The sequence below is a fragment of the Colias philodice genome, chromosome 13 (assembly GCF_061535455.1).
Source record: "Colias philodice isolate Cphi_HAF_F1 chromosome 13, ilColPhil1 Martin Lab GWU primary, whole genome shotgun sequence".
In the NCBI taxonomy this organism is placed as follows: domain Eukaryota; kingdom Metazoa; phylum Arthropoda; class Insecta; order Lepidoptera; family Pieridae; genus Colias; species Colias philodice.
Window position 1 is genome coordinate 10,101,051 of NC_143098.1, and position 12,189 is coordinate 10,113,239.

Sequence of the window (12,189 nt, forward strand, 5' to 3'; positions counted from 1 at the left end):
TTCAGGGCAATTTTCTTTGTTCAGTGTAACGTTTAGACTGTCGTAGCATTCCTACGGAACAAAGATGGGATCAGATCTGCATCCTTAATGCAGTTAATCGAAAGGAGATACTTTCAGACGACGATAGTATTCAAAACCCACCATATTCCTTAACATAATAATGCATAGTTAAGCTTATAATCTCTCTTGCCATTATGTCAGTTAGAGACCTGAACGACGCGATAGAGTACCGCTATTTCAGTAGTAGTAACACCTAGAAGGGTGAAGGTATTTTGGAAAGCGGAACTGAAGGCCCGGTCAGCAGCATCAGCCACCTAATAGACAGTGTTCAGTGCTGCACCACTATAATCTGCAAAATGACTCTGACGGTATGAAAATGTGGAGTACATTTTCAAAATATCAAATGATATAGTTGGAATAAAAATCCTATTTGCCTCCGTCTATCCAAAAGACATACGGAGTAGCTAGTAGCAGTTGGTTGAATTAGAATAAAGTAACTATAGTTAAAATCCTTTGTTACTGACTGGATAAATTTGGCTCTTTTCCTATCTGACGTTCATATAGCTGTTGACTGCCTAGTGTTGTGCACAAACACTATTATTATAAACTAGCGGTCCGCCCCGGCTTCGCTCGTGGTACTTACGTTTTCTCTACATAAAAACCATCCTCGTACTTCAAGGAATATAAAAAGAATTATCGAAATCGGTTCAGCCGTTCTCGAGTTATGCGCTTACCAACACATTTTGCGATTCATTTTTATATAAGTATAAGAATAAGAAGATAAGTCACGTTATGTAGTCCCGAGGCTTTCGGTATATAAGTTCTGATGTAAATCATAATTATATCTTAAAACCGAATTGATTAAAAGTAACGTACTTGGCTGTAGTAATTGCAGTTTTGGGACACAGATAAGCTCCTTATCATTTTAGTCTCTTAAGTTCAGTATATTTGTTTCCAGTACAGAGTTTATGACCTATCAGTTTTAAATAAATAATTCATGCATTGTACTGAAAGTACTAGCCATGTTTAGATTATGATTGGTGGCGTTGGCTCTAAACATTAATAGATACCGCACGGTTTGGTTGGATGTTAAAAATCTGTATTATAATTAAAACCGTTTACCTGTTTTGATATTTTATTGCCTTATTCAAGGGGTGACCTTTTAAATTTATTTCTGACCCCAAAAGTAAGGACCAAGTTCTCTTCTTGTCCGCTTGTAGCAGGTTGGGTTAAAACTGTGTGAGTTGAGACAGGTGGTAATTCTATGTTAAGATGATTCAATTGTGCTTCTACAGAGTTCTAATTGAATAAATAAAGGTTTGAGTTTGAGGTATTTTTGCCTCGTCGGGATCAGCTGTTGCTTCATTTTGTAAGTAACATCTAAATGCGTAATTGAAAGTCGTTACTGGCGCTTTCGCAGATTTACGCTAAAGATAGTGAAAATTGTAGTAACTTTAACTTTTCAAGCCCAAAAGGTTAACTAAGGTACGCTTGAACCAATCTCATAAGTTCTAATACTTTTAATCATTATGATTAACTTTTTGGTTCTTATTTGATTAACTTTTCATCTGGGATTGTTAATATAAATAATATAAAAATTTGTGTGATTTATTGGTATACTATCTGCACACCTTACTCTTTCAAATAAAGAAATAAGTAATTACTTATGTACCTATTCAAATTCACATTGGCGTCCATATATTGTACACCAGGTGGGTAACAAACAGGTCTCAATAAGTAAGCTTCAAATTACGGTCAAGTGTTTAATAGCTGTGTTTTACCTGAAAATAAAACACATATTAAATACTTACCTATATTTGAAGCTTACACTTAACGTCCACCTGTTGAGGATTTCGACTCAATGAAGAAGATCAAGCGCCTGCACATTATCGTGCGCCGGCCGCGCCACCTGGTGGGAGGTGTGCCGTGTGCGAGAGAGATAGCATATATACAACGAGAAAGAGAGGGAAAATAGGCGGAAAAAGCTAGGTACCTTCTCAATAAGTAAGCTTCAAATATAGGTAAGTATTTAATATGTGTTTTATTTTCAGGTAAAACACAGCTATTGTTATGGTCAAAGCGGAAAAGATTTTGTATACAGAGCATTATCATTTATTTTTACACCTATTGTTTCAGAGAAAGAGGAATTTTTTATACTTAGGTTAAGGCAAAACAGATAACATACATGACAGATCATTTTTGTGTTTGGGGTTTAAAAAAAACACTCGATATTTTCAACTATTTTTATTGAAATCAGTAGTTTCAGTTTTATTTTCCATTTTCTCCTCTTTTCGTAAAAAATATTGTAGTTGAGTACACCTAGGCATTCTAAATATTAATTAAGTAATTTTTATTTTTAAATTTTTATTAATTATACTTACTATCTTTTAGAATTTAGGTTAGGTATATCTTATCTCTTATATATAAAATTCTCGTGTCACAATGTTAGTCTGCATACTCCTCCGAAACGGGTGGACCGATTCTCATGAAATTTTCTGTGCATATCGGGTAAGTCTGAGAATCGGCCAACATCTATTTTTCATATGTACCACGGGCGAAGCCGGGGCGGACCGCTAGTTGGCTTATAATAAACGATAACTTTAATTTAACTCACGATAAAAATGATAAATGACTTGCTTATTGTCAGCACAAATTGGTTTTGGGTGCTAAATAAGCTTAAAAAATTAATATGAACGTTGAATTGAAGCCCTATAGAATACGGTCTAGATTTGCTTCAAGGATTTTGGCCAATCTGTGTAGTGTCTGAAAAAGAGCTTTTTGTTATGACCCATTTTCCTATTACTTTTTTGATATTTCCTATTATTATTAAGGTCAAATACAGTTATTAGTTTTTAACTGTTACCGTAATTCGACGGTCGACCCATTATTTATTTTATTGTGTTGTATTCCATATAATAGTTAAGGGAAATGGTAGTTATATATAAACCAAGGACATGAAAATTTATTAAAATCTGTTGAGTCCTTTAGGCTTAGATAAATACCTAAACTTATAAAAACGGGAAAGGTATCGCGTTAGATAAAGACCAAGTGATAAAAGTAAGCAATTAATATAATTATTATTCAATACAACAATTATTAAAGTTACCAAGAGAACAAAAATCATCACCGCTGTGGTATTTCACCATTTGACACCTAACCTACTATCGACATCTACCTACTACTAACTATCGACTAGAAATAATTCCTAGAAAAACACTAAAAACTAAAGATTCGGTACACGTGCAATGAAATAAAGTATCAAGATTTACTGATTCAGTTTTGACTTAGAAAATAAACTGATAAATCAATTTGACGATAACTTCACTTTTGTCTAATAAACAATTCATAGCCATATGAGCGTAGTGTGAAAGACAACCAACGTATAAAATATGAACATGCCGTAATTATTTTAGGGGTGGACTGTGTAGACATAAGGAAGCAATGTTGAATATTAGATATATATTTACTTATTACCGAAAATGTTGTGTGGAAATCAATAACGGAATTTTGTGTTGAAATATTGTGGAAGAACTGCGGATTCTTTTTATAAAAAAAATGCGAACAAAAATGGCGGTTTAATTATTTTTTTTACAATTTTAGTCATTCAATTTAATCAAATTTTAGTCAGAAATTTAAATGATGTTTAAAAACCTTAACATTTGAGAATTTTCATCATATTTGTTTCAACTATAGGTACTTACCTACCTACGTTTCAATAACAACAAAAAAGAGTTTTATTTTTCAACTCACATATTAAATTATTGAACTTCGATAAAACTAATAGTGTATACTTGGCTTTATTGTCTAAAGGAAAATCGAATCATCAGTGGTAACCGCGCGTGGTTTCTACACGGTCGCGTCGCCATTTTGAAAAAGAAAAAACTGGCGCCAATTTTCCTGTGAAAAAAAATTGACGTCATTGTGCGCGGGAAATATTATAACAATAAATACTATTGTAAATTATTAAATTAATATTTTAGGACATTCGTACATACCTAAGTGAAGTTAAATTATAATACGCAATAAAAGAGAAAACTAATACGTTTGAAATTAAAACCCGCATACTTTTAACGCGTTGTTATCAAAATTTAACAACAAATTAGTCTATAAAAGTCGTCGTAAAATTAACTAGTGACAATTTAGCAATACCTTTCACCTGAAGAACACAGTTAAAGTTAATGGGTGTATTATGACAAAAATTGTGTTTTACGAAAAAAATGTCACATTACAAAAAAGAGTATGTCGCTGAAGAATTTACAATTATTTCAACCGTTATCACAAAACATGGTATACCACCATAGACATGCTACACCTATGAAAGCGCCTCCTTCAGCTTTGTCGAGAAGCATTTCAAAATCTGCTGAGACGTTGGCTGGATCAACAAAATACGGTAAGTTTAAATTTTGTCCCACTTATCTCTTTCAATTTCAAAAGGCGATTGTCAAATATGTGTTAAATTTTGTGTAAATTAATTTTATAATTCGAAAATTTTTGAGACACTGCAGGAAAATATAACGTAGGTAATGCTTGAAAAACTATCTACTGACTAAATAAACAACTGAAAACAATAAACGACTAAAAAAACTGAAGAATGTGAATCGATTTTATCATATTATATTGTTATCTATTAATAACTAACTTTGAAATGTGCAATACATTAGCGAGGATTTTTTTAAAAAGAAAGCCTATTTCATAAAATATGTTTTTTCTACTTACAAACCAATCAGGCACCTAGCTACTAATTTAATTAATTAAGGGCGCGTATAAAGTCAAATCACCAATCAACTTTTAGTTGATACGTGTAATATTCAAGACCAAATATAAAAAATAAAATATATGTAAAACTTGATGATATTTTCGATTATATTGTCAGATCAAAAACATAAAATATTGAAATTGACTCGATAGAAAAAATTCACGAAGTTACCTCTAAATTTCACACTTTTACGTTTTTTACTGGACATGGCAATACTTATTAAGATTTTTTTTTCATAAACAATTATATTAAAACATTTGCAAGATATTTGTCAGAGCATTTTGTGTAATTACTTTTAGTTTTGGTTTAATCACGATAAAACACTTTTGGCGCTTACTATATTTTTAATTACGCAAGAAATCATCTTCCATCGCACGTTCCGGGAGCTAAAAACATAATTCTATTTCATACATCAGACGCTATCGCTCCGTTGAGACGAGTAGACCACGCTAAAATTGCTGCGCCGTGTTTTATAATTACGCCGAATATTGATTTGTAAACAACAAAATAAAAAGACTTAAGAAACGAGAACTAAAAAAGATTCAAATTGAAAAGATAACTAAATGTCGAAGGTAAGTTAGAATAGTATTGTTATAATATTAATAAATAATAATTATAATATAAAAAGATAAGTCTTGATTTACCTATTTGAGAAAGTTTAGTTTCTGTAAAATAATTTCCGCGGGCTGAGTACCTATTGACGCGATAGCAGCAGCAACTATAGATAGGTAAATAAAATTCATAGTGGTACCTAATTCTTACAGTCGCGGTGCAATCAATCAAGTCAAGAAAGATTTATATTACTATTATTACTATAGGCAGATCCTATGTTCGCTCCAGTAAATAATAATATAAATAATATGTAAACCGGTTGTGAATAGTACATATATATTATATTTACAATCTGTATTAGATAATCATACATAACATCTATACATAGGTAGGTATAACAAATTCGTACGAAAGTCAAAACTGTACTTACATTGAATAGGTATTTTTTTATAATATACATATGTATATGTATATATATAATATATTCATAATCTGTATTACATAGTAATATGTAGTACATATCTATACATAAATATAGTTTTTAGAATTTTTGTATGTCTGTCTGTATGTATGTCTGGGCTCTAATTTTGGTGCAGATATAGCTTGAGGTTTGAGAAAGGTCATAGGATGAGTTTTATCCCGTAAATAAAAAAAACTGTCTGTGTTTGTCTGTTTGTTTGTACACGCTAATCTCCGGAACTACTGGACGGATTTGAATGAAAGTTATTTTGTTGTGTAGGTAGGTACTATTATATAAATTTATAAAGAATAGAAAAAATTCGATCACGAGGCGGGACTCGAACCCGCATCCTTCGCGCCATTCCGGGGCGGATGCCTGACCAACTCAGCCACTCGTGACCCGCCAGAGCAATCGAATTTATTCTATTCTTTCAGTTTTATGTGTCTGAAGGGACACACCGCGCGCCATCTATTGAGATGATTAACAACCATTTCAACCAATATGAAGCACTTTTCAGTGAATACAATATTGTAACGATGGAACACGACCTTTTTTGTTGAATTTATATTTTTGGTTTTATGGCATTCAAATGCTTTATAAATATAAATTTATAAAGAATAGAAAAAATTCGATCACGAGGCGGGACTCGAACCCGCATCCTTCGCGCCATTCCGGGGCGGATGCCTGACCAACTCAGCCACTCGTGACCCGCCAGAGCAATCGAATTTATTCTATTCTTTCAGTTTTATGTGTCTGAAGGGACACACCGCGCGCCATCTATTGAGATGATTAACAACCATTTCAACCAATATGAAGCACTTTTCAGTGAATACAATATTGTAACGATGGAACACGACCTTTTTTGTTGAATTTATATTTTTGGTTTTATGGCATTCAAATGCTTTATAAATATAAATTTATAAAGAATAGAAAAAATTCGATCACGAGGCGGGACTCGAACCCGCATCCTTCGCGCCATTCCGGGGCGGATGCCTGACCAACTCAGCCACTCGTGACCCGCCAGAGCAATCGAATTTATTCTATTCTTTCAGTTTTATGTGTCTGAAGGGACACACCGCGCGCCATCTATTGAGATGATTAACAACCATTTCAACCAATATGAAGCACTTTTCAGTGAATACAATATTGTAACGATGGAACACGACCTTTTTTGTTGAATTTATATTTTTGGTTTTATGGCATTCAAATGCTTTATAAATATAAATTTATAAAGAATAGAAAAAATTCGATCACGAGGCGGGACTCGAACCCGCATCCTTCGCGCCATTCCGGGGCGGATGCCTGACCAACTCAGCCACTCGTGACCCGCCAGAGCAATCGAATTTATTCTATTCTTTCAGTTTTATGTGTCTGAAGGGACACACCGCGCGCCATCTATTGAGATGATTAACAACCATTTCAACCAATATGAAGCACTTTTCAGTGAATACAATATTGTAACGATGGAACACGACCTTTTTTGTTGAATTTATATTTTTGGTTTTATGGCATTCAAATGCTTTATAAATATAAATTTATAAAGAATAGAAAAAAAAACCAAAAATATAAATTCAACAAAAAAGGTCGTGTTCCATCGTTACAATATTGTATTCACTGAAAAGTGCTTCATATTGGTTGAAATGGTTGTTAATCATCTCAATAGATGGCGCGCGGTGTGTCCCTTCAGACACATAAAACTGAAAGAATAGAATAAATTCGATTGCTCTGGCGGGTCACGAGTGGCTGAGTTGGTCAGGCATCCGCCCCGGAATGGCGCGAAGGATGCGGGTTCGAGTCCCGCCTCGTGATCGAATTTTTTCTATTCTTTATAAATTTATATTTATAAAGCATTTGAATGCCATAAAACCAAAAATATAAATTCAACAAAAAAGGTCGTGTTCCATCGTTACAATATTGTATTCACTGAAAAGTGCTTCATATTGGTTGAAATGGTTGTTAATCATCTCAATAGATGGCGCGCGGTGTGTCCCTTCAGACACATAAAACTGAAAGAATAGAATAAATTCGATTGCTCTGGCGGGTCACGAGTGGCTGAGTTGGTCAGGCATCCGCCCCGGAATGGCGCGAAGGATGCGGGTTCGAGTCCCGCCTCGTGATCGAATTTTTTCTATTCTTTATAAATTTATATTTATAAAGCATTTGAATGCCATAAAACCAAAAATATAAATTCAACAAAAAAGGTCGTGTTCCATCGTTACAATATTGTATTCACTGAAAAGTGCTTCATATTGGTTGAAATGGTTGTTAATCATCTCAATAGATGGCGCGCGGTGTGTCCCTTCAGACACATAAAACTGAAAGAATAGAATAAATTCGATTGCTCTGGCGGGTCACGAGTGGCTGAGTTGGTCAGGCATCCGCCCCGGAATGGCGCGAAGGATGCGGGTTCGAGTCCCGCCTCGTGATCGAATTTTTTCTATTCTTTATAAATTTATATTTATAAAGCATTTGAATGCCATAAAACCAAAAATATAAATTCAACAAAAAAGGTCGTGTTCCATCGTTACAATATTGTATTCACTGAAAAGTGCTTCATATTGGTTGAAATGGTTGTTAATCATCTCAATAGATGGCGCGCGGTGTGTCCCTTCAGACACATAAAACTGAAAGAATAGAATAAATTCGATTGCTCTGGCGGGTCACGAGTGGCTGAGTTGGTCAGGCATCCGCCCCGGAATGGCGCGAAGGATGCGGGTTCGAGTCCCGCCTCGTGATCGAATTTTTTCTATTCTTTATAAATTTATATTTATAAAGCATTTGAATGCCATAAAACCAAAAATATAAATTCAACAAAAAAGGTCGTGTTCCATCGTTACAATATTGTATTCACTGAAAAGTGCTTCATATTGGTTGAAATGGTTGTTAATCATCTCAATAGATGGCGCGCGGTGTGTCCCTTCAGACACATAAAACTGAAAGAATAGAATAAATTCGATTGCTCTGGCGGGTCACGAGTGGCTGAGTTGGTCAGGCATCCGCCCCGGAATGGCGCGAAGGATGCGGGTTCGAGTCCCGCCTCGTGATCGAATTTTTTCTATTCTTTATAAATTTATATTTATAAAGCATTTGAATGCCATAAAACCAAAAATATAAATTCAACAAAAAAGGTCGTGTTCCATCGTTACAATATTGTATTCACTGAAAAGTGCTTCATATTGGTTGAAATGGTTGTTAATCATCTCAATAGATGGCGCGCGGTGTGTCCCTTCAGACACATAAAACTGAAAGAATAGAATAAATTCGATTGCTCTGGCGGGTCACGAGTGGCTGAGTTGGTCAGGCATCCGCCCCGGAATGGCGCGAAGGATGCGGGTTCGAGTCCCGCCTCGTGATCGAATTTTTTCTATTCTTTATAAATTTATATTTATAAAGCATTTGAATGCCATAAAACCAAAAATATAAATTCAACAAAAAAGGTCGTGTTCCATCGTTACAATATTGTATTCACTGAAAAGTGCTTCATATTGGTTGAAATGGTTGTTAATCATCTCAATAGATGGCGCGCGGTGTGTCCCTTCAGACACATAAAACTGAAAGAATAGAATAAATTCGATTGCTCTGGCGGGTCACGAGTGGCTGAGTTGGTCAGGCATCCGCCCCGGAATGGCGCGAAGGATGCGGGTTCGAGTCCCGCCTCGTGATCGAATTTTTTCTATTCTTTATAAATTTATATTTATAAAGCATTTGAATGCCATAAAACCAAAAATATAAATTCAACAAAAAAGGTCGTGTTCCATCGTTACAATATTGTATTCACTGAAAAGTGCTTCATATTGGTTGAAATGGTTGTTAATCATCTCAATAGATGGCGCGCGGTGTGTCCCTTCAGACACATAAAACTGAAAGAATAGAATAAATTCGATTGCTCTGGCGGGTCACGAGTGGCTGAGTTGGTCAGGCATCCGCCCCGGAATGGCGCGAAGGATGCGGGTTCGAGTCCCGCCTCGTGATCGAATTTTTTCTATTCTTTATAAATTTATATTTATAAAGCATTTGAATGCCATAAAACCAAAAATATAAATTCAACAAAAAAGGTCGTGTTCCATCGTTACAATATTGTATTCACTGAAAAGTGCTTCATATTGGTTGAAATGGTTGTTAATCATCTCAATAGATGGCGCGCGGTGTGTCCCTTCAGACACATAAAACTGAAAGAATAGAATAAATTCGATTGCTCTGGCGGGTCACGAGTGGCTGAGTTGGTCAGGCATCCGCCCCGGAATGGCGCGAAGGATGCGGGTTCGAGTCCCGCCTCGTGATCGAATTTTTTCTATTCTTTATAAATTTATATTTATAAAGCATTTGAATGCCATAAAACCAAAAATATAAATTCAAGGTACTATTATATTATCCGGGAAATATAAAATAATAATTTATTTTGAGAACTGAAACACCTGATGCAGAACCGCAACAGACCACCTAAACTATAGATTCATTTGAGAAAGTTTATCCAGGCGAGTTTGGATATTATTATTTGTGTAAATTCTGTAAATTCGTTTCGGGAAAATCGGGAATGTTTTATAATATTATATATATATTATAGTATTACTATAGGTAGATTCCTATGTTTGCTCCAGTAAATAACCAATACAAGTTGTGAATAGTAACTACACATCCATACTAATATTATAAATGCGAAAGTAACTCTGTCTGTCTGTCTGTCTGTTACTCAATCACGCCTAAACTACTGAACCAATTTGCATGAAATTTTGTATGGAGATATTTTGATACCCGAGAAAGGACATAGGCTACCTTTTATTGCGAAATATGTACCACGGGCGAAGCCGGGGCGGACCACTAGTTATATATATTTACAATCTGTATTAGATAATAATATTACAATCACATAGGTATAAAAAAAAATTGTACGAAAGTAAAAACTAAAAACTGTACATTGAATATTTTTACGAATACCTACTTGGGGCGTGATTTTCAATCGATATAGGAGCCAAAAATATAGGTACATAGTTTATAGAATTTTTGTCTGTTTGTCTGTATGTATGTCTGGCTCTCTAAGCTCTAACTTTGATACAGAGATAGCTTGAGACCTGAGAAAGGACATTGGATAGGTTTGTTCCCGTAAATCCTAAAAAAACTCTATGTGTCTGTTTGTTTGTACACGCCAATCTCCGGAACTATTGGACGGCTTTGAATGAAAGTTATTTTGTTGTGTAGGTATTATCTGGGCAATATAAATATACAAATTCGAAGATCTAGAATGTATGATGAGGGACCCTGAGATCACACTCTAACATTTATAGGAGTGACGTCAACAAAAATTGTTGCGTCTGATGGAAATTTTCTGTTGATTAAAAAAAATCAAAGATCTGGAACATCTGATATAGACCCATAAGAGCCCAGCTACACATTTATAAGAATGATTTTATTTTTAGAATAATTGCTGAGTCGAAAAATGTCGTACAATCTAATAGTCCATTGAATAAAAAGTTCTAGAGTGCATGAGTTAGTAACGTAAGATGTTTCTTCGGAAACATGTCAAGAGTCCCTAGGTAATAAACATACTAAAACCCTGGGCCACTAGGAGGAGCCCCGGAGTGGGGGGAGGGGGGAAATGGGTCCATTTTTTCATTTTTCGCTTAAATCTCAAAAACGGTACATGTTAGAGAAAAACTTTCAAGGAAAAATTGAAAGGCCATAAAATTATCTACAAGTTGTACCTGAATCATTTTTTCCTATATCCTACCGTTTCTGAGTTATACGCAGTAAAACATGATTTTGGCTCAAACAATTTCCACATCAATCGATCAAAAAATATTTCTTTCTTCCAAAAAACTCAAATGTGCAACTTGTGACCAGTACTGATAGATTGCTCTTAATTAGGTCTATAATTGGTAAAATAAACACATTCCTCCATGGAAGCCTTTAGGAGGAATCGATTGTCAAAATATTATATTATGGTAGTTTGAGTTACTGAACTTGATCTTTTTATTTTTTTCAGCCAAAAAACTCAAAAGTGCAACTTGTGACCGGTACAGATAGATTGCTCATAATTGGGTCTATCATTGATAAAAATACCAGATTCCACCATGGAGGCGTTTACGGGGAATTGAATTTTATCAGGGTAGTTACGATATATTATGAACTTTTTATTTTTTTCATCCAAAAAGCTCAAAAGTGCAATTTGTGACCAGTACAGATAGATTGCTCATAATTAGGTCTATCATTGATAAAAATACCAGATTCCACCATGGAGGCGTTTACGGGGAATTGAATTTTATTAGGGTAGTTAGTTAAAAAGTTCATGTATCGTAACTACCCTAATAAAATTCAATACCTCCTAAACGCCTCCATGGTGGAATCTGGTTTTTTTATCAATGATAGACCTTATTATGAGCAATCTATCGGTACCGGTCACAAGTTGCACTTTTGAGTTTTTTTG

The 12,189-nt window shown here is 34.7% G+C and overlaps 2 protein-coding genes across 2 annotated transcripts in view; both read left to right on the plus strand.

Annotated features, from left to right (window-relative positions):
- Cdk12 (Cyclin-dependent kinase 12) overlaps positions 1–12,189 on the plus strand; it is a 220,360-nt gene that overhangs the window by 102,306 nt on the left and 105,865 nt on the right. The window lies entirely within an intron of this gene.
- LOC149483620 (kinesin-like protein KIF12) overlaps positions 3,856–12,189 on the plus strand; it is a 30,335-nt gene continuing 22,001 nt past the window's right edge. Inside the window, exon 1 of the mRNA XM_089702780.1 lies at positions 3,856–4,390. Within this exon, the coding sequence (XP_089558906.1) occupies positions 4,240–4,390 (151 nt within the window). The 5' untranslated portion in view covers positions 3,856–4,239. The remainder of the gene's footprint in view (positions 4,391–12,189) is intronic.